The 26,583-nt window shown below is 44.6% G+C and overlaps 1 protein-coding gene across 1 annotated transcript in view; it reads right to left on the bottom strand.

Annotated features, from left to right (window-relative positions):
- The window catches only part of lrp2a (low density lipoprotein receptor-related protein 2a), a 63,688-nt gene extending 37,202 nt beyond the window's left edge, over positions 1-26,486 (bottom strand). The window contains exons 1-28 of the mRNA XM_072718239.1: positions 26,312-26,486; positions 18,937-19,044; positions 18,345-18,467; positions 17,824-17,940; positions 16,545-16,655; positions 16,338-16,451; positions 16,095-16,211; positions 14,757-14,900; positions 14,496-14,615; positions 14,076-14,204; positions 12,746-12,915; positions 10,978-11,201; positions 9,905-10,111; positions 8,946-9,148; positions 8,715-8,855; positions 8,067-8,270; positions 7,187-7,379; positions 5,335-5,460; positions 4,979-5,109; positions 4,675-4,812; positions 4,304-4,585; positions 3,829-4,068; positions 3,495-3,614; positions 3,127-3,243; positions 2,513-2,893; positions 1,544-1,792; positions 371-582; positions 86-270 (exon numbers count right to left, since the gene is read on the bottom strand). Coding sequence (XP_072574340.1) covers positions 86-270; positions 371-582; positions 1,544-1,792; positions 2,513-2,893; positions 3,127-3,243; positions 3,495-3,614; positions 3,829-4,068; positions 4,304-4,585; positions 4,675-4,812; positions 4,979-5,109; positions 5,335-5,460; positions 7,187-7,379; positions 8,067-8,270; positions 8,715-8,855; positions 8,946-9,148; positions 9,905-10,111; positions 10,978-11,201; positions 12,746-12,915; positions 14,076-14,204; positions 14,496-14,615; positions 14,757-14,900; positions 16,095-16,211; positions 16,338-16,451; positions 16,545-16,655; positions 17,824-17,940; positions 18,345-18,467; positions 18,937-19,044; positions 26,312-26,378 — 4,673 coding nt within the window. The 5' untranslated portion in view covers positions 26,379-26,486. The remainder of the gene's footprint in view (positions 1-85; positions 271-370; positions 583-1,543; positions 1,793-2,512; positions 2,894-3,126; positions 3,244-3,494; positions 3,615-3,828; positions 4,069-4,303; positions 4,586-4,674; positions 4,813-4,978; positions 5,110-5,334; positions 5,461-7,186; positions 7,380-8,066; positions 8,271-8,714; positions 8,856-8,945; positions 9,149-9,904; positions 10,112-10,977; positions 11,202-12,745; positions 12,916-14,075; positions 14,205-14,495; positions 14,616-14,756; positions 14,901-16,094; positions 16,212-16,337; positions 16,452-16,544; positions 16,656-17,823; positions 17,941-18,344; positions 18,468-18,936; positions 19,045-26,311) is intronic.
- Between the last annotated feature and the right edge of the window lie 97 nt (positions 26,487-26,583).

Genomic DNA, 26,583 nt, shown 5'->3' with positions numbered 1-26,583 from the left:
ATTGCCATAACATTTCCCTACTTCTTCACTAAGGTGCCAGTGAATCTACAGATGGTTAAAGAGAGCTTCAATAAACAGGGCTCACTCATCCCGCGGATCCAACACTAGGCCTCTGGGGTTGGTAACGTTGTCACTGATTAGGACGGTTCTGTGGCTGCCATCTAGTTTGGACACCTCGATCGTCTCCAGGACATAGTCGGTCCAGTAGAGGTTCCGTCCGACCCAGTCCACAGCGAGGCTCTCAGTCACCGTCACGCCACTGTCAAATATCTGCAAATCACATCACATCTCCAAAGTAAACATCCATACTGTTGCTATGGAGACGTGAGAAAGGATTTCACGCTCAAGCAAATACCCTCCTCCAACTTACAACGGTCCTGTCTGAGCCATTTTTATGCATGCTCCAGATGCGGTCCTGTGTGGTGTCGGACCAGTACACGCGGTCCGTGGCCGAGTCGAAGTCCAAGGCCACAATGTTGCGTCCGTCGCGCACTAGCGATCGCACCACGTTGGGTTGTGCCGTGATGTCGTCTGACACGATCTGATTGCGGCTAGCCACCAGCAGCAGCGCCTCCCTCGGACCTACGGGAGCATCCGGTCCATTAGCATCCACCCCATCAACACCTTCTACCATCGCCTTGCCATCTGCTCCGTCCCCTCCGAGAGAAATGAAAAAGCTGCACACAATTAATAACAGAGCCCTCAGGGGTTTTGCTGCAGGGTACAAATGCAGCACTTGTTCGATATCACGCCATCTTAAAGTAAGATTTTCGGCGATCTGTCTGCCCAGTGGGCTCGCATCAGTCTCTTTGCTCATAAACAATCCATTGTTGGGCCTCATGTCCTAATTACCCCTGGTGAGAGTTTCTGAGTGACATATATGTTATTTGACTTATCTGCGGTAATCAGATGAGAGTGAAGAATGAATGGCGTACTCACAGACAGTCGGCCTACTCAGCCCAAACAGGGCTGCACTTGGACGGCATCCCTGCACAGCATAGCAATGTCATACTCTCTGACAAAATCAACCTCTAGGACTAACCATCAGGCCACGCAGGAATTACACGCTTCATTCAAAGAATAAAAGGCGATCAGCCGGTTGGAATTTAATACGCTTGAACAAAAAAAAAAAAAACGATGCTGCAGATACCCTTGAATGATGGGTAATGAGAAAAAATCTAATGGAATTTTTCCCCCTTACTGCATTGTACCAACTTTTCTTAAGAACCGATTTTGATCATTTGAATGGAACATGAATGAAGTGAAGTTCTCAGTCTGGGGGAATGAATTCTAACTCCGAAACTAACGTTTTAATATTGGACAACCACCACGTAAACACAATAAAAATAGCTGTAGCTAACTAACTGAGGCAGAACTTGGACAATAAGTTAGCTACACATAACAATAAGCTCAAAAGCACAGTTTCCCAATAGGTGATGGAATCTGGCTCTCAGGGAAAAAGTGCAATTTTTAGCTATTTTGCTTGGAGTCAGGTTTACAGTCTACAATCCATGTCAACAAGCCCGACGGTGCGTTGACGCACCTGAGACCTTGCATGTTCGCTGGTCCGCTTCCAGCGTATAGCCGTCTGTACAGTGGCAGCGGAAGGAGCCTCGCTCATTGTAGCAGTGCTGGCTGCAGAGTCCCGGGGGATTGCACTCGTCGACATCCTCGCAGGTCTTAGAATCGTTGGTCAATAGGTAGCCCAAGGGGCACGTGCACTGCGCCCCAAAAGGACCTTGGATGCAACCATGGGTGCAACCGGCATTGTTGTCCGAGCAGCTTTCTTGGTCTGGGGAAAGGTAGGGGTGGAGATCAACACTAAGCACCTGGATGTAATGGTGCATTTTCAATGCAAAGAAGCACGGATAGACACACTTGTTACAATCATGCACAAGACAGTCTACTAGTCTATATGGAAAATCCTCATGAAACAACAATAGATGTACAGTTGATATGGTATGCTACTTCTATTTCTATACAGCTACAACAATTTCCAGTTTTGATCATGCATCTCTAAGCATTCCCCCGGGGTTAGTGGACACGGTGGGTTAAGGACGATGGAGACAACACACACAGGGCGGAGCCATGATTACAGATGTTACCTACCTGGCAAAGGCTCATCTGAGAGCAGCGTGAAGGTCAAGGGGAGGAGAAATCACAGATCATTTTAACGGACCGGATCATCACATGCATGATTTGAACACAAGAATTTGCACACGACAAAGATTTCTAAAAGAAACAAACGTTGAACGTGTTCTTCGAAATGGGCAAAAGACTGCTTTTACTGTCCGTGTCATTTAAGCATTTATACTGGCCTGTAGAAGTCAGAATGTAAGATATTAAAATAGTCAGGAGGCAAAGGAATAGCTATGACCGACCAATTGGTGTTGATTAGGGTACCGGAAGAAGAGGAACAAGGATGGGTGAAAAATGGCTGACTGTGAGTGGCTTAAAGTACAACAGGCAGATGATGTGAACATTACATAAAGTAGGTCAGAGGTGGACTTACTGCAGAGGGGCGATTCGTCAGCTCCATTGGGGCAGTCAGGGGTATTGTCACACACCTTGCTCAGGTCAACGCACACGCTGTGCCCAGGACACTGCCACTGCCAGCTGGGGCAACGGAAGGGAGGTGTGGGGCAGTCACGCTCGTCACTCAGGTCGCGGCAGTCGTTGTCTCCGTCACAGACCCAACGCAGTGGTACGCAATTGCCGTTGTCGCAGCGGAAGTTCGAGGAGGGGCAGGTGCGTGGCAGGCAAGCATGATGCTCATCCGAGCCATCCTCGCAATCTGGGTGCCCGTCGCATTCCCACGCTGCCGGGATGCAGCTACCATCCGACTGGCACTGGAACTCGCTGTCATGGTGACACATGCCGGGCATCCTGGTGGCTATAACATCAAAGTTCAACAGTTAACTATGGAAGTCACCAGGTAATCAATCACATTCAAACAATAAGAGATGCCCAGGACCAAATTAAGTATGTTCAACAGCCAATCACAGTGCTGATTTTCAGATAATTTATCCGGAATGACCATGTATACGCTACATAAATTTGAGCAGCCAATCAGCAATTAAATGCAATTTTTGTCTTCGTGCACATCAGAGGGGTAGCGGCACTCACGACAGCCAGCTTCATCTGACCGGTCGCTGCAGTCGAAAACCCCGTCACAGCGGTAGTAGGAGTTCACACACTGGTGTCCATTGGCGCACTTAAACTCATAGGAAGTGCAGTTGTAAACTGGAGTGAGAAGGAAGAGTCACATAGTCATTCATTGTGTTGCAGTATAGAGACCAATTGGTTCAAAGCATGTCAAAGTTTTAAGTATGGGGTGTACCCCTAATTCAGCCTGTACCACTGCAAACCAATGGGAAACACTGAATGCATTATGCAGCATAAATAACACAGCCAGTAAATGACACAGAGAAGTTTATTATTAGGCTGATAGTTAGAGATGGAGGGGATGGTTGACCATGCAGACAGACACTCACTACAGCCCTGTTCGTCGGCTCCATCCACGCAGTCCCTGTCTCCATCACACACATAGTATGGGTCAATGCAGCGGTGGTCTGGGCACTGGAACTGACCAGGCCGGCATGTTCCAGAGAAGTCTGCCAGGAGAAAGATCAGGCTTGAGAGGGATTCACTCTTCAGCGGTCCCCTCTGGCAAACCAAATGAGGCAGAAACAGAGGGTCGGGGGGGGGGGGGGGCTAAGCAGAGAGTTAACGCAAGCCCCAACGTTCAAGAGAAGACACAAGAACTTGATGAGAACAAAATGGAATGAGAAGCTTAATGGCAAAAGCTGACTTTGGGTAGTAACTCACGGCAGTCAATTTCATCAGAGCCGTCCCCACAGTCATTGTCTGTGTCACACAGCCAGGTGACAGGGATGCAACGCTGGTTGGCGCAAGTGTACTGATTGGCTTGGCAGGTAGAGGTACCCCGAGTGGGGCAGCTGTGCTCGTCACTGTTGTCGAAGCAGTCATTGTGCCCGTCGCAGCGCCAATTCATGGGCACGCAACGCCGGTTGGCACAGGTGAATGCAGTCGGAGAGCAGGTTGCATCTGGATGGTCAAACAAAGCAGGAATGTCAAGCACTTTAACTAAACATTGCCCACCCGAATAATATATTCTAACATAATCGAAATCTGCCGGCTACAAATATTTATGTACAGATGAATATGAATATGCACAATTAAGCTGTGTGTAGCTAATTACTTGATGAACCAGTCATGTTGCTAATTACAGGTATTGCCATTAAAATGGTATAGAAGGTAGTGATGTAAGCAGGAAACTTACTGTAGGCCCCGCAATTGACTTCATCGCTGTTGTCATGGCAATCGTCCATGCCATCACATTGGTAGTGCTGAGAAACACACTTTCCATTGGCGCAGGAGAAGGAGTTGGTTCCACACTGCAGGGTGGGGGGCTCGTTGGAGGGGTCCTCCACACAGGTCTGCTGGTTTGGAGCCAACTTCATGCCATACGGGCAGCCACACACCCGCTGGAAGTTGGGCACCGGGAAACAAAAGTGGCTGCAGTCTCCATTGGGATTAGCTGCTCTGTTACAATAGTTAGTACCTGGGGTGTGGAAAAAAGAAGCGAGTGATAGAAGAGGATGTCAGGTCACATGACAAGAACCGTGGAAACACAAGCAGAACTGTTCTCACCTGTCTGGGAGTTGGCGTTGAAAGACTTGACGTGCATGATGTGGCTGATCCCACGCCTGATGATGACCATCTCGCCACCATCGGTTTTCCGAACACGTACAATGGCACCCAGCCTCCAATCAGTGTAATACGCATAATCTGGACAGAGCGAACACATGCGTCAAGCAAAGGATGTCATTTTACCCAAAACAATCGAAGGACCACATATCAGCTTTCAGCATTTCTTGCCGTGGGTCACTTTTATGGATGTCACAGGTGATATCCCATATGTAATGTTCAAGATACATTAGTGAGAACAACTAACCTCCAAAGATGGTCAGGCCAAAAGGATGGGACATCTGCGTGATGCGGTCAAGGGTCAATCTGTTTGTCCCGTCGAAGGTGCTGTGCTCAATCTTATCAAAGTAGGCATCCACCCAGTAGAGGCGCAGGGAACTGGGAAGCACAAGTCCAGTTAGATGGTCTTGGCAGAGCGTCGCATAAACATTTGTTGGGGGAGGAGTTACAAGGGATTTCACACCATTATGCAACCATACATCAATGACCAAGATAATACTTCATCCCACAAGAGTCCCAAAGTGAGATCTAACGTGATGGTAATGGTGCTGGGCAGCTGAACTGCTCTCCATGACCCGGTTCCTCTAATGGCTACTGGCTCACCTCCAGTCAATGGCCAGGCCATTGGGCCAGCCCAGAGTGGTATTCACAATGGACTGCGCATGTGACCCGTCACACCAGGCCCTCATGATCTTGGCAGGACGATACCAGTCAGTCCAGAATATGTACCTGTCCAAGCGGAAACAAAACAAGCTATTGGCTAATTCTTTTTTTGCTTCCCTGATGTGTAACATGATGCCGCACGGGAGCATTCCTACTATAAGATGAAGCAATAAACTGTGAGATTCCCACAATGGATCAAAAAACCTGCAAGGCCCTTTCATTTAAGCCAGGTTCATGGTGTTCATCATAATACCAGCCTTCCTGTAGCACTAATCTAGACTCTCAGGCCCAGATGCCATGATTGTGAAGCTGTCCCACTACCTTCTCCTTTAATCAAGCCTGGGGTGTAGAGCAGGAGCAGTCTATGAATGGGGGGGGGCAGCTCTTGTATCATAGTAGGGGTGAGTGGATACCAGCACCCAGAGTGCTAATGCTTTTTCATGTTATTGAAGAGCAGCCTGTCATGGTCAGACGACTATGGTGCTGACTGTCAATGTATTTATGCAGAAGAAAAATCAATGTAGCACATTCTCTGACTGGGGCAGCACAGTGGTACAGCGGTAAGCGCTGTTGCCTCACACCTCTGGGACCATGATTCGAGTCTCCACCATAGCCCCATGTGTGTGGAGTTTGCATGTTCTCCCCATTGTCATGGGGGTTCCTTCAGAAACTCTGGTTTCCCGCCACAGTCCAAAAACATGCTGAGGTTAATTGGAGTTACCAAATTGCCCTTAGGTGTGCATGTGTGACTGAATGGTGGATGACTGTGCCCTGCGATAAGTCGACGCCCTATGTTGGGTTGTTCCCTGCCTTGCACCCATAGGCTTAGGATCCCCATCGATGGATGGATGGACATTCTGTGATTATTAAGATAAGAACCCATTCAAATTATCCCGAAGAAAAGATGGGAATTATTTTCAGGTTTTATGTAAGAATTTGGCACTATTCAGACCTAATATTAACATGCATCCTGGGTGATCCGATCACAAGTGAACAGCATTAAATACATCTGTTCACACCCATAATTAACATGCGTCTCCGCACGCGTCTCGACCGACTGATTGTAATCGGATCTCACTTTCCCACAACTTATTTAAATAAGCATGGAAATGTTTTATTTCTTATGTCTTATGTCTGCCAAACAATAAAAGCATGCGCATTAAATATATGATCTGCGCAAATTTTAAAACATCTTTACTAAATCAGTTCTTGCACAATTAATTTTTCCCAAATTTGTATGGAACATTAATGATGTGCATTTCGGCAACGTTGCCATGCCAATGGATCGCGACAGTCCGATTCCAGTAGATTCAAACTTATTTTTTGTTGTTGTATAAAAAAGATGTGTTGTTATTTACAAAGCAGTTTACCACACAGTGGCACATTCTGCACTGCAGACGTTGTAACATAAATCATATGTTACAAATACCATTCGTGCGTTTAATGTGTACATACTTACGGCCACATGAGGACATCAGCTGAGTTTGCCGTCCTACAATGTGGTCCAGGACACATCCGCGTTCACACTGCTATTAGAATGCAAGCATATGTGTCCCAGACCACCTCCAAATGTGGTTTGAGCGAATGGATCATGTTTTCAATGCGTTTTGGGTACGTTCACACCCGTATTTAGTAATCGGATCACCCTGGATGCATGAACAGGACCTTAGTGCACACACGTTACAAAACTCTTCTGTCTTTGTTAATAGCAGAGGGTGGAGGTTACTGTAGGTTTAGACTACAGTTTGCTGTGTATCTGAACTCGGACACTCAATGGGACAGGTGTAATTACCCAATTCCAGGGTGCACCACAATGGACCTGGGGTTGTTCAAGTTTCTCACTATGGCGCGTCTGGACCTGTCAGCAACCTTCATCACCGAGATGCTCCTGTAGCGTGGGTCAGTCCAGTAGAGGTTCTTAGATATCCAGTCGTAGGCCAGGTCCTCCACGCCTTCCACTCGATTGGCAGCGAGCACCTCCCTGCCTATAGAGATGGAAGACCATGACAATATACAAAGAACGTGTAAGCCAACTAGCTGTCAGGTATTGCCCATAAAGAATGAACAGTCACATGACACCTCACCCCACATGACACTCGGGGATACCTAACACAAACCGATTAGGCTGATGCACATCAGAAGCTCCAGTTGATAGTAATAACACAAACCATGATAAATACTCAATTTAAAAAATATGAATAATGAGTGGCGTCAGAAGGAGTTTCACATCGGGGAAGACCAATGTGGCAGGGGGTTGCGAGATATATCTCAACATCACAATGGCCACACGTGTAATAGTCACATCGTGAAAGGATGCAATGTAAGAAAGATTTTTTATTTTATTTTAGAATAATAAAGATTTCATCATGTTAAGACGAACAGTTTCACAGTTTAGGATACAGTTTCACAAATTAACATAAGCAAAAAATATGATAAAATGTTTGTATGATACAGGACTACAATCTTTGTTAGGTATATGTTTTGTCTTCACACTCTGCATGTGTGAAGGAATACACAATTATTTGTTTGTTTGTTTGTTTGTTTGTTTGGGGGGGTCCTGCTGATATTGGGAGGGACAAGTCCTGCCCCCCCCCCATTCCCAACACCCGTGAATAATAAATAGCTTCCAATGACAGAAGCCTGGAAACAGCCTTTTAAAACCATGTCCTCACCACTTCCATCCACTTTCTGCTTATAGATGATGTCTTTGGCTGTGTCAGAGAAGAAGATGGTGTCTTCTTCTGCGCTGAAATCGACGCCAACAAAATAGGAGGGTGTGCCTGTGATGGGCAGGATGATGTCCTCCTGGGACGAGAGGTTGAAGGGGATGCCCCTGACGGCCAACTGGCAGGAGAACAGCAGGAACTGTCTCACGGCTGTGAGGGACAAAGCGGTTAGCTCAGGATGAGGTCACGGCACATTTGCAAACTTTGGCGTAGGAACACGAGCAAAATGTAGTCTAACACTAATCCCTTTCTAGATACATTCAGAACATTGAAATTGTTCCAGTTATACTGATTTCAAAAGCTGTTCACGGGGTTAATTTCTTCCCTGAACCTATTTGCCCTTAGAAAGTTCTATAGTCATAGTCGCAATAGTACAGAAATTAGCTGATGTAAGAATACATGCTTAGCAAAAGCATGGTTTGGCTATACAACATGCAGCCCCAGGTTTACAGGGGTGCCTATGGGTGCACGGCATCCTCAAATGAATAATGCGTCCCCTTGGGTGGGAGTCAATCAGTTCATTACTGTGACACTAATTTCAGATCCACCCATAGTGATTTTATTCTGGAGCCGGCACTGGTCCCATGTTCTTACCCACGCAGCGCTTGCCATCTGCATGTAGGTCATATCCCAAGCGGCATTTGCAGCGGTAGCCCAGGCCACCGTTGTCTGTCCTGTGGCTCAGGACGCAGATGTGCTCACAGCCACCCATGTTCGCACTGCATGGGTTCCGTACTGGAAACCAGAGCAGAACTATTTTCCACAAAGGCTCAAACGTTTCATCTTGCGAGGCCCAAAACTTGTCGCATCATTCCATTAGCTTACCGTATGGCTGTCTGAGAGAGTGGACCACAGCCACCCCGTATGGATTCATCGCTGTGTGGTAGATCACCTGTGGGTTGCTATCGCTGAACTTGTTAGCTTTCATGACGGCCATCTTGGTCCAGTCGGTAAAATACACATTGTGCTCAAACAAGCTGATTCCAAATGGGTGTGGGATCACTGACCCTCCATGTACCACTGTTTTCCTTGAAAGAACAAGTTTACAGACCCACCTTATGTTGGTTGTGAACATAATAATGTCTTGTATCATTAAGCAGATACTACCTGTACCTAAGATGTCACCCTTTCCAGAAAATACATAACTACATGTTAGATAAAATATCTCTGACATGCTGGAGAGAGTCCAGCAACCATCCAGCAACGCTTTTTGTTAATCTACTGGGATATATGGAATGTCCAGCACCATGTGACAGATGAGCGTCACATCAATATTAAACTGGGTCAGCCGAGGTTCTTTGGTGGTTTGTCGTACTTGCGCTTCTTGTTAAGCAAAATAGGTAAAAGCTGTTTAGTTACTGTTCCTAACAAAGGCTCCCCTTCATGCTTGGTAAGTTCAGCCTTAACTCAACTATGATTCAGCTCAGGTTAGAATAAATAATAGTATACAGATGCTCCTCTACTTACGAACTTACAAACTTTCAGACATATGAATGAAGAGGGCTGTAAGTCTAAATCGTGTTCATTGGGCTCCCATTTCCTGTCTGCAACATCATTTTTTTTTCTGCACACCAATTCCACCTAGTATGACTTCTGGCCACTACTCCCGACGTGCGGCAGCGTAGCGTGTGTACTCCCAGCATCCTAGTTCTTTGTACTTTTGTGTACCCTTAAAATGATGTTAAATAACGACTTACGAACATTTCAAGGTACGAACAGCCATTCGGGACGTAACGTTTGTAAGTACAGGAGCGTCTGTATATTCGTATGGGTATATATCATACCTGTGCAGTCCATCGTAGGTTGTGGTTTCTATGTAGTCATAGCGACTGTCAACCCAGTAAAGCCTTTTTGCTTCGATATCCAGCGTGATGCCGGCTGGCCACCCTAGTTTGGTCTTGATGATCCCATAGCGGTTGGTCCCATCCATGTAGGCTCTCTCCAGTCCAGGTTCCCCATTTACCGCATCCCAGTCAGAGAAGAACAAAAATCTGAAGGAAGACATAAATGTTTTTTAATGCCCTGGCATCCTGAAAGACATGCCTCCGCAAAGCAGCTCTAATACCGAGGACCAATGCAGGTTGACATGCAAGCATCAACACGGTGAGGAGTCCCAGGGTTATCTGAATGGTCAGAGGCTCCCCAGCTGTGCCCTTCGATGGTGTAAGTTGTCCACCTTTAGGGGTGAAGGGGTTGTGGCAATGGTAGAAGTTGTTAATTGGGGGGGTGGAGCCTCTATGAGCCCCCTTTTTAGCAGAGGTCCCTAAGCTTCAGCTCGGGTGAGCCTGTGCATTAAAGTGTCCCTGGAGATGCATGTTTCTTAGTTTGTACATCACTAACCATGCTTTCCTATATACAGCATTTGAAGTGTTCTCCAATGATCTGTATACGGAAGTAAGTCTGACCATAATGTGTGATTGTTTGTGTGATTGTGTAATTTGTGTCCTCTCCAAGGTGTCCTCTACCTTTTGTCCTGTGTTTCCTTGAATGAATGGTATCAATGTTATCACATTGTTGTACTGAAAAATTGTTCCTCGTCTTAAATAAATCTCAAATATCTTCGCAGAGGTATGTTTTACCCACACAGCCCTTCATAGTAGTTTTCAGATAGTCAGAGAAACTCTTAACCTCTTAGAACCAGTACACAATATATATTATTATTGCTTTCCAATTTACGTTTAACCTACTGGAGAGCTTTCTTCTCTTGAATTTCACTATTGAGTTACATCTGAGTTCATCGTTTTTATTTCTTCCCCGGTAATCCATTAGGAAAGTCTCCTAATCTCACAGCATTATTACTAGCTCCCAGCCAAGTGAAACAGGGACAAACAGGATCGGGGAGTTCCCAAGCGCTTACCCCACCGTCGGGTCCACCGCTAGGCCTCTTGGATTCCCCAGGTTCTCTGCGATCAGCGTCACGCGGTTGTTCCCGTCCAAGTCCACCATGTCGATTCTATTGACGCTGCCCTCTACCACATACAGTTTGTTGTTGACCCAGTCCACCGCCAAGTTTTCAGGGTAGTCAACGGATACGTTCAAAACCACTTGCATGTTGGAACCATCCATATCCACCGAAAACACCTGTCCATAAAGATAAGGTAGACTTGTTCAAAGAGTATCCTATCTGGTCCTATGTATTGTGATATGAATGAGGACTAAGCAGCGGATAAAGAGTTATTTATAATTTGTTGTAATTAAACTTTCTAAAATTCTAAGAAATTACATTCCGATGCCCATCACTGAATTTCTATGTGCATTTCTAAATGACCACCATACTGATTTAAAGATGGCACCAGTCATCTTGAAGGTTTCATTGGGCAACACTGGCACAGTGATTAGATAACTGTGTTTGTGCATTTCGAAACTAGATCTGGAAGCCATGAAAGTTGGAAGAGGGACTGCTTGGCCAGCAAATTTAGTTATGGGGGTGTACTGATAGTTCAACCTCAACAGCAAATTTACAAGCCGTTGTTTGTGGTCCCCTAGATAGAAAGGGATTGACCTGAGAGTCGATGGTGACCGATAAACAGGAAAATTCGCCTCCTGGGACGTCCCAGCCTTTCTGTCTTATGGCCAGGGTTCAAACCAGAGACCAGCCAAAATCTCTAACAAAAGCCTTTGAGTTGCTGAAAGAATGCATATAGCCAGGCAGACATGGTGAAAACAAATACCGTGGGGCTACTTCCTACACGATTGGGTTACATAAAATTGAACGAAAATATGTGAACATTTTCGACAAGCATATCAGACTGTTTTTCTTGATTAGACTTTTGGATCTTGCTCCAGATCGGCTTCTCCGCCATTACGGAACGGCTGTCTGGGAGCCAAGAAGCTTTCTTATTATTACATGGAGACTCGTATCTAGAGGCATCGGTTAAAGAATTCCCCCCCCCTTGTAGTAAGCCAGGTTCCTACAAAGTTTTGCCCCACTGGCCAATAGAAGGATGTCTGCGGGACTGTAGCTAGGAGATTTCCTTCATAAAGCATTGCTGTAATGCTTTCAAAGGCGAGAAAACGGCACAAACAGAAATGACATGCAGACTTGGGACTCTTCAAACAGAGCCACTAAGCTTGGGAGATGCCAGAATTTGCACAGGCACAAGGTGGTGTCAGAACGGAGAGAAAAGCAGCATTCTGTGGACGAGAGGAACATTAAGACCCATCCCAGGCGGGATCCACACAATGCGGCGCATTGTTGTCGAGCTGAAAATGTAACATTGCCAAAGCAGAGTATCACCAGATTAGCACCTCAAATATCAGTGAAGTAATAATCGTAAGACCAGAAAAACAGACATATGTTGCAGACCCAAGTACACAGAGAACTAGTGAGTTATAGTGAAATAAACAAAGCAAGATTATGGGTAAATAAATAATACTTTTTAATAAATACTTGAATAAATACAATAAATACTTTTTAATTGATATTCTTTACCTGTTTTTATCATTCATGCACACACTGGAGTTCCTGTTCATCAGTTATATTCATATACAAATGTGAAGAGCAAGTGAGAACTGACATTCCTAATTTTAATTCTTAATAATCGTAGTCGATTGTTTTCCTCTCTGTATTGATATATATGTCCAGGGTGGTTTTAACCATAACCTTGACTAATTTCATCATTTACCTTGTTCTGAATGGTATCAGTCCAGAAGATCCGGTTCAGATGGTAATGGAAGTCCACCCCGACAGCTATGCCTCGGTCCTGGGACTGCACCAGTCTGCGGAAACCATGTCCGTGGATGTCGCCGATTAGCAGATCCCGTCCATTGGAGAAGACGAGCCAAGGCTGACCCGCTGTAACAGAAAATATGCACATTTACTTTACTTGGCCTATGCTTTTATCCAAAGCCACGTGCAAGTGAGGAATATAGCACATTACAGACATAACAAGGAGTCAAGGAGCTGAGCAGGCATAAGAAAAGCTAGGCTGAGCCTCCAATGAATGCCCAGTACAAGTGTAAGTGTCATAACAAGAACTTAATAAGACAACTATTCAGATCAGCAGTTGGTGCAACACTAAGAGCATCCAGGAAGCAGAGAATGGAGCAGGCTAGTACAGATTATCTTGGAACAGATGGGTCTTGATATGCTTCTTGAAGGTGAAAAGGGAATCTGATGTTTGGATCTGGTTTCGTAGCTCATTCACTGTATCAACTGGGAAGAATAACAACTTTCTCTCTGAAGCTTCTCTAAACCTGGGTTTTAAATCACATGCTGTGAACAGGCCTGGCTGAGTAGCTTGGATCACCTAACTTCTACAAATTCTTCACACCTTAAAAATAAAGGTGGTGGGGAATATGAATCTAAAACTCACATTTTTTCTATAATATGTCAGCACAGTCAAAATAATAAGTCCCCAAACTGTGATGTTAGATTGTTACACAGATATGAGATCTGAGAGGCAACTTTATCCTGCACTTTATTACACTGTATATTAGACATGACTACAAACAGACTGCAGCCTGCAGCCAGGCAGGATGGAAGCTCACTAGCTACAAGATCTCAGACAATAAAGCATAATTTCTTTAAGCTTAAGGGTGAAGGCTCTGTGAGGAGGTTTCTTAAGTAGGACATTTCTGTCTAATCCCAAAGAAAACATCGGCCGGGAGTTTGCCATCGAGCAGGCGGGGCATGTCACTGTGACTTGCGTCAGCTTGCAAATGGCCGCCTCGCATGATGTGTTTTTGTAGCAGGTCCTCTCTCATGCTACGGGCCTTAGTCAGGACCGTCCTGAACGTGCTGAGCAGGTCAGGGGCCCGGAGAGGACTGTCGCCAGGCCAGGACTTTCTGGTCCATCCCTGCGCAGAGCGACTGAAACAACATTCAGTCCAGGCACAATACCCATGGAGGCTGTGGATGGGGTGAGAGGCTGGGCAGATGCGTGGTGGAGGCCAAGAGGATGGGGCTTAATCTTCTGTATAAGTATAGCTAGGGAAGGGTTAGGGCAGACTCACATGAAGTGTTAGCCCTGCAGTGCCGGTGCTGTTCCAGCACGTAGCCATCGAGGCAGCTGCAGCGGTGGGTGCCGACACGATCCTCGCAGAGCTGGTCACAGACACCCCACATCTGACAGTCGTCGAAATCTTCACCGAGCATCGAAAGATTGGAGATGTAAAAATATTGAGTGAAAAATCCAGTAAAAATGAAACAAGCCCTGTCCACAACACCACGCAAATTTTTTCTACACAAAAATATTAAGTGTAAAGAGTACGTAGTTCATGTATCTTACATCAGAGACTTTGCATTGTCAAAAAAAAAAAACGGTTTCCTAACACAGTAAGAGAGAGAAACACAAAGATCAATTACAGCACATTTCCCTCATAATTCAAGAAATCTGCCAATCTGGCAGCTTTACAAGTTGGATCTGCATTTACCGATGCAGGAGCGGCTGTTGTTGTTGTTGATCACGTAGCCCGGTGGACAGTAACACGTTCCTCCATCAGGGGAGGCATGGCAGTGATGCTCACAGCTAAGGGAGGTACACTTCCAGATACCTGGCAACCCCGAGGTGCGGACAAAACGTCAATTAGGGAGGAAAACTCACATAACATTCTTAGAGACAAAACTTATTGACAAGGGAAGAGATTTAAAAAGCAAAGGAGCATAATAAAAGGGGATTTAATTCTGGCACTGACTGCAGTTGCGTCCAGCGGTAACGTTGGTCTCGTCCTCTCCTCCGGGGCACTGGGGGTTCCCGTCGCAGAGACGCTCCAGGGGGATACACACCCCCGAGTTTGGACAGGGCCACTCTCCCGGGTAACACTCCCGCTGGACCGCATCTGTGGAGGAGTGGGAGCCTGAACTGAAAGTCTTTAAGAAACTTTTTATTTTATTTTTTTTCTTCTTTTTTTTTTCCCCTCCACCCCGCCCCCCCCCCCCCTCTCTGCAGAGGACTGCTTTATTATAATTTTTTATTTCCTTTGCAAAAAAAAAACACAAAAGACACAAAAGGAGAACACAAAAAAACACAAAAAAAGAGAAACAAAACGAAAATAATAATAATAATAAAATAACAATAATAGTCAAAGGGATATTGAAGTAGGACAGCGAGTGGCAATAACAACAGCAGTAACAGCAATAACAATATTAATTCAACTGCAACCGCATCTGTGATAACATTGCGTGTATGCCTTGTTTTGTGTATACCATTGGTTATGTGTGTGTGTGTGTGTGTGTGTGTGTGGCATAGAGGTAGGTGTGGTTATGTACCTATATGTATGTATGTATTTATGCGTATCTGAGAAACTTAAAGTGTAAACAGGAAGTCTTTGAGAACCTTAAGCATAAAAAGCTTACCGTCGTTCTAACAAACAGGCCATGGGTGGTTTTTTGTCGTCGTTTTTGTAGTGTCTGCTGCTTACGACTTACTCTTGGCTCACCTCTCGTGAACTCGACCCTACCGAACCCAGCGTGACGCTGAACGTCCTGCCGGAAACCGTGTCACCGCGAGCGTCAAACAAGGGTCAGAAACGACAGCGGCCCGCAAAGCCGAGAGCGACGGCGGAGCGCCAGCGTGGGAGGGGGTGGGGGGCACATTTTAGCTAACGAATGGACTTTCCATTTCAGCCGACACGTTTTCGCCGGCGGCGCATAATGCCGGACTGTGGCTCGGCTCGAAGCTGGCATCTCCGTCAGGACGTCGCTACTTTACATCACCGGGGCAACGGCTTGGAGAGCCTCACATGGCTCGTCTGAGGGCCTGACAGCCCTTCGCTTAAAAACACACTCTTCAGGCAGACTAATGGAATTCAATAGGTTTTCTTAAGAGCTGAATGATTCCGTGCCACAAAGAACAGCTTGAATAACAGCCTAAAAGGGACGTGGGCTTTACTTCCACACAGCACAGGGCGTGATGCAGTATATCCATAACCAGCAAGACCAGCAATGGCCGCTACTGCAGCCTAACTGCATGGCCATGGAACTGGCAGTGTTTTTTTTGAGCACCCAGCCTTCTCAGGCTCCCGGATCCTTACCACATCCCCTCTCGTCTGCATTGTCCTCGCAGTCATCCTCTCCGTCGCATAGCCAGATCTGATGAATACAGCGGCCGCTTGGACAGGTGAAGTAGTCTCCCCGGCAGGTAGGATAGGCTGTGACGGAAAGGAAGGCAGTTAATCGAAATACCACCACTGCTCAAAGCCTGCGGCGTAAGACTTACAATGAGATTTACGAGGAGTCAGGAGGTGAGCCTAACGGGAAGTTTCCGGAACACATACTGCAATTCTGCTCGTCGCTCCTGTCGCCGCAGTCATCGTCATGGTCACAGATGTACCCATGCGGGATGCACTCCCGATTGCCGCACTGGAACTGGCTGCTGCTGCAGCGCTGAGCTGGTTGAAACGGCAATTGGGAAAGAGCATAACCAGGCCGGCCCGACCCAAACCCGGGGGGCCGCCTGCCGTTGGGAAAGGGCCGACACTCACTGCAGTTGGCCTCGTCAGATCCGTCCCGGCAGTTGAGCACGTGGTCACAGCGCTGCGTGCGGTTGTAGCACGCTCCGTTGTCGCAACTCATCTCCGCACATGCTGGGTATTCTGGGAGGCAGGGTTTGCAAAAAACTCTGATGTAAACAACTTACCGGAACCTTTAAACCTTCCAAATCAGACCATCTTAAATGACTTACAGATTCTGGAAATTAGTTACACAATTACATCTGTTACCGCAATATAAATGTAAAATATATAAAGAAATTAGTTGTGGAAGAAATATTAAAGTGCAAAGCATATTAAGAATTTCAAAGAAATTAATGATAAAATTCCACATTATTAAGAACTGATCAAAGATTAAAACTATTTCTTGGTCACTCAGCTGAGCAACACTGTGCTCGGTGTGTTTGATTGTGAAGTTTATTCATATATTTTACAAGCACAGGTACACACAAACATAGAGGTGAGAGAATGACACCTGGGACCAGAGCACAGGTTCAGCCATTTTTCCAGCATCCCATTAGCATTTGGGGTTAAGGGACTTGCTCAAGTTTGCACGACTGATGTGATTACTCTGCCAGCCATTGGATTTGAGCAAACAACCTTCCCAACACAGAATAATAACCTATAGGACCACACACACATAATATAATTCTCTGAGATTGTATCATAAAAAGATCTTATGATGCAAGCACCTTATAAAACATATACAATTAGTGCCTCCATGTTGAAATGACCACAAGGGGACCAAGTGGGGAAAATAATTCTCGTCTCTCAAAACTAGTGTGAAGTTTTTGTTTTGTTGTGTTTTTTTTTTTTTTTTTTTTCTTTTTAGGACTGCACAGTCATGGCCAATAAAAATAAAGCAACCAACATATTATATTAGCGTTTTATTCAGACAGTGACAATTGTGATGTTTCATACAAACAACAAATCTATTAACTGCTCCAAACCAGGCACAGAATATATAAATAAAAGGAGGAATCGACACTCCTTACAAGTGAATGAAGAGCTTGGTATTTTTTGAAGCTGCAGTACCATAATGAAGTGCAGAGCACCGGGGAGCGGGACAATAACAGAGCCGTATCTGACCATCAGGCCGGCTTAATCCTCGGAGGAATCCGCAAACGGGTTGCCGGCAACAAGAAGCATATTGTGACCGCTGCTGTCAATCAGCAAGCCTCTTAATGTTACAAATTGATTAAAATGCCGGGGAAGCCCCGAGCTGGGAGGAAGCTCGGTGACTCGCGTGCAGGGGGGGGGGGGGGCTACTTACGGCAGCCTGTCTCATCGGCTCCATCTGAGCAGTCGGGCAGCCGGTCGCACCTGTATTCCCGGGGGATGCAGCCTCCGCTGGGGCAGGTGTACTGCTCGCTGGAACAAGTCCGCCCGGCTGCGGACAGATTGAGCACAGACACTGAGCAGGAAGTGGGGAGACCCCGCCCCACACAGAATATCTACCCAGCTTTGACGCAAATTCCATAAAGCTAAATTAATTATGAAATTAGTGCCTTTACATTTACATTATTAATAAATACTTTTGTAGAAGCTTATCCAAAGTGAAATACATAGGTTTTTGAGAAAGCAGGTTAAGACAATCCCTGGAGGGTCAAAGGTCTTGCCCTGGGGCCCAATTGTGAAATCTCTCTGCCAACCATGAGACTTGAACCGACAACCTTCTGATCACAGACACAGTATCCTAACCTGCTGAGCCACATGTCGCCCCCATGTGGCAAAACATAGCACTGCTGTGAGGTCAGGGGACAGAGATTAACGCGGGGTGGGGGGGGGGCTTACGGCAATGCTGCCTTTCGTCGGAGCCATCATCGCAGTCCTCCTCGTCATCGCACACCCACGACTGTGGAATGCACTCACCATCGCTGACACACTGGAACTGCCCGTCGTCGCAGCTCAGCCGAGCTGTGGAGGCACGGACGCCTTACTTCAGAAAGAGCCGAACACACCTGAGGCTCAGAGCACATGACTCGAGAAATGGATACTAAACAGGCAAGTAGCCAGGTAGAAAATAAAGGATTTGAACCCCCCAGCCCCTGAAAATTTTTAATTACTGATAAGGCATGTAGCCAGGTAGTAAAATGACGAGTTTGAACCCCCAGGGCAACATCTACGGACCCCCCTACTAACTGGTAATGTTGTAGGGTGGACCCCAACCCCCCCCAAATTTATTTTTGCCTACAGGCCTGACATTAAAGTTAGGAGGATTAGAATCCAGGTGTCTCCGGATTTTAAAGAAATGAAGGTAATATTACAAGAAGTAATGAAAAAAATACATAAAAAGACGCAGAGGTTAAACCATTCTGACACTGACGAGAGCCCATTTGCACAATGCGACTCTCTAGTCTTAAAAAACGCAGCAGATTTCACTCACGACAGCTGGCTTCGTCTGAGTCGTCCGCGCAGTCCGCGATGCCGTCGCAGCGCCACCCCAGCGGGACGCACCTGCCGGTCCCGCAGCGGAACTGTCCCGACTCACATCCTCAAAGCGGGAGAGTGACATGCTTAGGGACTCAAAGTCAACACAGCACTCAATGATTCCTCACTCTGTCCGTGGGCAGGCTTCCGTTTACCACCCTATAATAATATATTATAACATACATAATTTATCTTATTCTCTAGTAGCTCAGCTGTAGTGACACAGTAAAAATGAATCAGCCCAGAGACCGTTTTCGATGTGATGAAAAGCATAAATATTGAATCTCAAAGCCTCAGATGAGCACAAATTTAATTTTGTGATCAGATCTACACAATAAATAAAGAGTAAAACCACATCTTCAATCCAAATGTGGTCAGTGAGATTTACTTGCATACGGTGCTTTTATTGATGCAGTAGGGAGGTGTGGAATTGACAGGTTTTGGAGAAAAGCATGCCAGCAATTCCCAAGGCACCTACACAGCCTCCACTGCTCTCTCCTACAAGCCCCCGTTTGATGTTCCTGCCGTGTGGTACCTCTGAGATAAGCTAGCCCCCACGGCACCTTCTCTGACGCTCTCCAGAAGATGTTGACTGGAACGGACCAGTTCAGTGACAGAGTGCTCAGTCAGTCTTAGTCCAGACAGGACACGCGATTCTGACTGTCTCATCTGACACCTTGATTAATGGCGCAAGCTGCTCCTTGTCAGAAATGTGACTGGGATAAATAGTGGTACCGGGTGGTACTGGGTGGTACCGGAGCCCTTACACCCAAATTCTTTGGTGAGGAGAATGCGAGGTGGTGGATGGTGGTGCAGGTCTGGGCTTGGTGGTCTAGGTCTTATCACCTACCTTTAAATACACTCCCTGCTTAAACAAATATGCACTGAAGAAACAAAAACGTCAGAGAAGGTAGTAAGCCTACAGATCTGAATGACAGCAGTATACAAAACTAACCCAATAATTCTGAACTAGTTGTTCAGCTAAAATGCAGAATAATGATAAAGAATTCTGAATATTTTTTACTATATGAGTTCGACTCCTAGCAGGTTGTCATAAAACTCACTAAACCAAAACAAAAATGTAGTTGAAAATTTATTTGACCGGCCGGCCATTTCAAAAGAACCATAACTGATTTTTATCATAATAGAAACATGATATTGGATTAGAGCCTTCTATCTTAGCTACTTTTCATAATAAGCCATCTGGGCTTTCATTTCCCTGGATGTCTACATCTCGCCCAATCAGCATGCGTACTGGGTTTCTTTAAACTGAGGCCGTAATCTCTTGACAAGTATCTGCCTAGGTTTCATGACCCTCGTTCCTTGTTTTAGATCCTGTCACTGGTGGGACATTTCAGATAATAAGAACATACACAAAGAGACATTTGAAGACTAAGCAAAACAATGAACTATACTGAAATGGGAAGAATTTTAAATATCCAGGTCATATTTCAACATTTTTGTTATCTTGCATTCCTTCTTCAGATGATCGCATTGTGTGCCCATGTTGTGTACACTTTTCTAATCATTTTTGCATGATTTGGTTATTTTGGGTAACTTTGTTTCAGTCAAACATATTCAGCTTTACAAGGATCCATCAGCTTACATGCCAATTGAAACAAAGTTTTAATTTCAACCATTCAAAACTGCACTGATACAACAGATTTCAGACAATGCTTGACAGCTGGAATTTTCATTAGAACGTTTTATTAAGTGAACTTATAGAGCCAGGAACTAAATAAAACTCTTAAAAGGCACCAGTGAAATTCCATTCGGATACTAGTGCGGAGAAATGAAAAACCACAGAAGGGTCATATGAATACCGCAAGGAGTTAAGAAGCTCCACAGAACATTTCTGTCATGTCATCCTTTGATCTTTATATGATTAATTTAAGTCGCAGGACAAGTGACTGTGAACAGTAACCCAAATCAGGGTTTGCTAATAAAAACATGGAACCACTTTACTTTAGTCTAATTGACGTATCTACATTTTTAACATGACGGGACATCGGAGCAAGAGAAATGCACTAGGGACGGAGAGGCCATATTGACAGCAAAATGTTAAACGTTTTCAACTCAGACACATTCTGTCAGGTAGCTGGCCTGATCAAATCCAGCACAACTGCCCCAGTGGAAATAACTAATCGCACAAGTAATGAATGAGCTTCAAAATCTTCTTTCACTCTATTTGATAAATGTTGTGCAGGTCAACTATTCAATCGTGTGGAAGTCAACAGTTTTATCACCTCTTTCACATGATATGTACCTTAAAAATGGAACAATCCCATAATACTTGTGGGGTCATTGACCATGCTGCTCAACTAAAATCCCAGAGAAGGACTCTCATATCAATAGGTCTGCCTCTGCTTAGCCGATGCCACCCTTTGCCTTTTGCAGTGTGCCAGCCAAATGGACTTCCTTTTTAACTCTTTCAGCAGCCAATCGGAGAGCAAACCCCTTTCCTGATCAGCTTACTAATGATAAAATTGTCCCAACATTAGCTCAAAGGCAGCCTTTGTTATGGGGGTACGATTCCGGAGGCTGTAGCCACGTCTGTAACACTCAGGTAAGACAAGCGGCTCACAGCATCCAAACGAAAAACCAACCAGCTCAAACATGCCATTGAGCCGCAATTACGTCCCATCTATCCTGTAAGCAAAAAAATAACCCTGTCAAATTATCTGGAAAGGCAGATAATAAGGGAAAAATACCCCAAATTTATGTCTCAACTTTCATGAGATTATGACTTTGCAGAAGATGCAAGGCAGTGACAATGTCCTCATCCCGGTCATACAAAAATTGCCCAGCTTTTACATTCTACCTATATTCTACATTTGGCGAAGTGAGCATGATTAGTGCCACCCATCAGGGAGCAAGTTCAAAAGAAGGACACTGCAAAAGCCTCCTAGCAACCTTAAAGATATTCATAAATCCTAGGCATTCGGTTAATAGCTCAAACCAACAAGGAAACCATGTTAATGCCTTCAGATCAAGCCAGTGTTTAGCCACAGCATCAAAGCTCTGGGAAAAGTGACAAAACTCTACCAAGGGCTGATGCAATATATTACTTATGTTTGAAAAGCTGAGGAGTAGCAAGGGAATATATTGATTGGATTAAGAAGAAAATACAATAGCAAGGCATAGCAGTGAATTATTTAATTTCTTTAATTTATAAAAGTAAAAAAAAGAAGTCGATCTACTTTTCAGAGACAGAGCTCCGTACTTTTCCATTGGTGTCTTCCTTGGTTGTTTTGTTGTGTTTTCCTTTCCCCCTTTTCCTCTCCCCAACCATGTCTTTTCTAATTAGCCAACTTAAACCCTCAGCAGGCGAGCACCCACAGCTATCCAGGGAGAATGATAAGGACACCCTACCCCTGGCAAACAAAGGGCGGCCGCGGAGGAATTTTCATTAGAAAGAAGCTTCCCGGAGGCTCAGGCCCCACTGTGAAATCACAATGACACAATGGAGCGGGCCAGCAGGGCCGAGCCCCCTCATAACTGGAGGTGTCACGCCAAAGGAACTGTGGAGATGGATGGCAGAATGCCGAATACAGTACAACTTCCTGCAAACAAAAAGGGAAAAATGAAAGTGGAACGGAGGGGGGCTCCATGCCACCTCTACAAAAAAAAAAATAACAGCACTTGTCACCTCCCAAGAAACAACTTTTTCCCCCCCAACTCGTGAGAGGCTGGCGGGAGAGCAGCTTCTGCTTAATTCAAAGCCGCCCTGTTTTGGTGTGTCCTAGCCAGCCCCCCCCCCCCCCCCCCCCTCGGGGAAACGGCTGGCAGCGTGGAGCCCCAGGCCCAGCCGTGCCGTCAAAGTGGGCCGCGGCTCGACCCGTTTCATATGGAAATCAATGCGACAGGACGCAGTTGATCGCCAAACAAGTGACTTTGGCTCTGAGAGCCGCATGCAAAACGTGCCCCGGCTGCATGTGGTAGGCAGCGCTGGAAAATGGCAAATCGAAGAATGCGCTAAAGGACTTAACCAACATGCTTACAGTGCGTTATTCAATCCCTCATTCACATGCTGCCACTAAAAGACAGTTCGAATTGAAGAAGCACTGCATCTATATTACGCTTCACTGTGATTTTTTATTTTTTTTTGGCACCAGTTAATCTTAATTTATTTTAAGTAATTTTACAAAATAGATTTTGCATCACGGCTTTTGACATATTTTTTTTTTATGATATAAAAACATTGCGCTCTTAATAGGTGATATTAATGCTGCAAAGTAACTCTTGCATTGAGGTTTAAATATCAGATGGAAGGGAGCAAGGAAAACTGAAGTCAGGTGTTTATATATATGTGGTTTGTTTTTTTTTTCACTAATTTTCTGTACCTGTAAACATTAACTAACTATGGGTATGGGGTAATTCATTAAACATGGCTATAAAAATTCTAGAACAACCAATGAAAAGTTTAATAGCCCTGACACTTGCTTGACTTTCCATACAAAGCACAATAGGCTTTATTTCTATTTTACTGCCATGTTTGCCAGCTCACAATGCTATCTATGTTGAAAATAGGATTAGAAGAAGATATATGTTAGTTGTATTCTGTCTGATATGGAAGATCTGAAGATAAAAGGAACCTTTAAGGAGTTTGAGCATTTCCATATACACACGCATTCCAGGAATGTCAGTGTGAATCCTGTTAAGTAATGCTCTCCATTTCCAGATAATATTGATCCTTGGCGGTCTAGATAAGGCCTTGCAATACAACCTCCAGGCTTCCCACTAAGACAAGGTTAACGCTTTCTGAGGGATCAATAGACAAGAACATCCTAATTGACAAATCCATTTCCAGAGTTGTAACAGCCATGCAGATTACATTGCACTGCGTTAGTCCGTAAATTGAAATATAGGAAAATAAAATACAAAGCTAATTAACTGCACAGCTAGTCAGTATACATTTGGTTCTATGATCTGAAACTGATTCAGTTTTGTGCTTTCACTCCACACTTAACACAGACTGGGATTTCAAATGTCAAAATAGCTTTTAGGACTTTGTTGAGTGTCGTATTTCCTTGTGTGCAGTTACATTTCCTAGTGCTTCTCTGGAAAAAACACTCAGGATATTGTTATCACTTGTCCCACCGAGCAACTTAGTTTCTACTGATGGCAAATGCCAGGTGTGAAACAAAAGAATAAAGGGCTTCATCTGTGTGCACAGTGCCAGGATGTATCAGCCCTGACCGTGAAAACAGCTGAAATGAGCAAGGAGATTATTAACACACTCTTGCAAAACCTACTCAAGTTAAAGAAGATAGGCTAGTAATTGTTTATAAAAATGAAAACACCAGTCTAAAGTTTTGACAGTTTAAGCTACAAAAACATGATCTGAGGAGCAATTACTTTCCAACTAACAAAAGAAAGTCAACTAGCCATAACTTTGGTTATTGATCAACATGAACAATTACAACTGCGGATTCCCAAGTAGTAAACCACATTATGTTTTAACAATACATGTCTGCATCTAGGTCATTGTTTTGTGCTAGCTCAGACCTTCTTTGAACTCTTTTTAACTAACCCTTTCAGGGATTGCTGACAGAGTGTCATGCACTGTAGTGGATCACCAATTATGACTAATCATCAAGCTGAAATCCTGGGGTTCGGGAGAACTTTGTCACCCTGGACCAAACAGAAGCGAGACTCAGCCGATTAGAGACAGTAACCTGTCCACCTGCTCCAAGGTCCCTTTTGCAGCTATTTCATCCCAAACACATGCAGAATAAATCTGGTGCTCCAAGGTCCCTTTTGCAGCTATTTCATCCCAAACACATGCAGAATAAATCTGGATTAAATTAGTGATTCCATGCTCACATTTCAGAGGTGGTCAGCACATGTAAGATAACCCTAACTCATCATTTAGAGGAGACATTCTCTAGAACATGCCATTTGATTTAATGCCTGGACTTTGCCTCCTCAACAATGAGAAGATTAACTTAATTAGGCCTTCAGTTTTTAGCAACTCGGGAATGCCTCATGACAGGTTATAGGATGTTTTCTCTCAGAGGAAGGTGATAATTAACGTTTTACCCTCCAGACACGGCTAAAGAATTGTTTTCCATTTACCAGAATTAGTGAATCAGTTACAAGAAAAATTCAAAAAGGACTGCAGAGATTCTGGTTAAAAAATTAACGTTAAACAAATTATTCTGTCCCATCTCAATGATTCCATTTTAAAAATGCACCCAAAACAATAAAAACATTCCTTCACATCTGCATGACTTCTGAAATTTGAAACAACGCCTTACCACCGTTTTCGATAATTACGTTTCACTGTATAACGGGGACAGTTACTAATAATATACGAAATTCTCATGCTCAAACATGCATGACTTCTCTTTATAATACGTGCTCTGATCGATGGTTGTTTCTCTGGCAGAAATGGTCTTTTAACTGCAGCTCCAGCGTAATTAGGCGCTCGATTCAGACTAAGGAGCTTACGTACTAAGCGTTGGGTAAAAAGAAAGCAGATTACAATTTGAGCGGATGGGTCTCCCTCGACTACCAGTAACAACCGTCACAATCAAGATCACTAAGAGATATTAATAAGCATGTTGTTCTACGGGCAGATGCTGAATAACATTGCGCATATTGCATTTTTGTTCATCGGGAGCTCAGTGCGGCTCCTACGTGTTAGATCTGTACCAGCGGCTCGCGGATTGTCCTCGAGTCACATGCTCTCCTCTGTTACCTAGCAACGGCAAAGCTCAGGCAAAAGTTCCCGAAGAGAACTTCAAATCTGTCTGAGGGAGGCTTTGTGTTCAAGATTAAAGTAACGTTTCTGAATTGTGCAGGCCTAGAAAAAGCCAAGTTACATCGGGCCACAAAATAAAAATATGCACCTGCATGTATTATTAGTAAGAAATTTGACTTACATTTTTTTTAACTTTCAGGTATCATATACTATAAATACAATTTAGTTTTGAAAACAGCAGGCAATAAGTTAGTAAACTATTCTAGCATATGGTACAATTTCCATTCAATAAAGTATTATAAACCATTCAGTAAATCATTAATTACGAATGACTTCTAACTATATAGCAAATAATGTTGCTTTCAATTGTGATCCATTTTAACCATTGATCCATTTTTTCATCGTTAATGCATCTTGGAACATACAGAAGCTATTATACAAGTTTTTCCGGTGTATAAATATTAAAAGGTGTACATATATTTGCTTAGTGTATTACACAATTTAAAAAAAATCAAAGCGGACAGAGAAGATGGTTTTGTGGTTGGTCAGAAAGGGTGAGAACCTATACATGAAAGACTAGTCCTGTGGAGTATGTCAATTTGTTTAACAAAAGACATTAACTTACCTTGAGAATGGCACCGAAGAGAACACGAAATTAATAGGAAAAGGAGGTTAAGTAGTGCTTGCCACATTGTGGTGCACTTTCCCGGCCGGCCTGTCCAGCTCCTAGCGAAGCCGGGTTGGATACTGGTGCTTACAGCACTGGGATGCTGCTGCTCTTCTCTCTCTCTTTCGGGCCGCTAGTTGATGAAAAAGGGCGTGTTTAAGCGCTGAGACACCGCGCTTTGAATACACTACCCCCCCCCCCCCCCCCCCAGCCCGCTGGATAAAACCCCC

This window comes from Paramormyrops kingsleyae, chromosome 1, assembly GCF_048594095.1.
Source record: "Paramormyrops kingsleyae isolate MSU_618 chromosome 1, PKINGS_0.4, whole genome shotgun sequence".
Classification (NCBI taxonomy): domain Eukaryota; kingdom Metazoa; phylum Chordata; class Actinopteri; order Osteoglossiformes; family Mormyridae; genus Paramormyrops; species Paramormyrops kingsleyae.
Note: the sequence above shows the minus strand (reverse complement) of the source record. Positions and strands in the feature narration are given on the sequence as shown.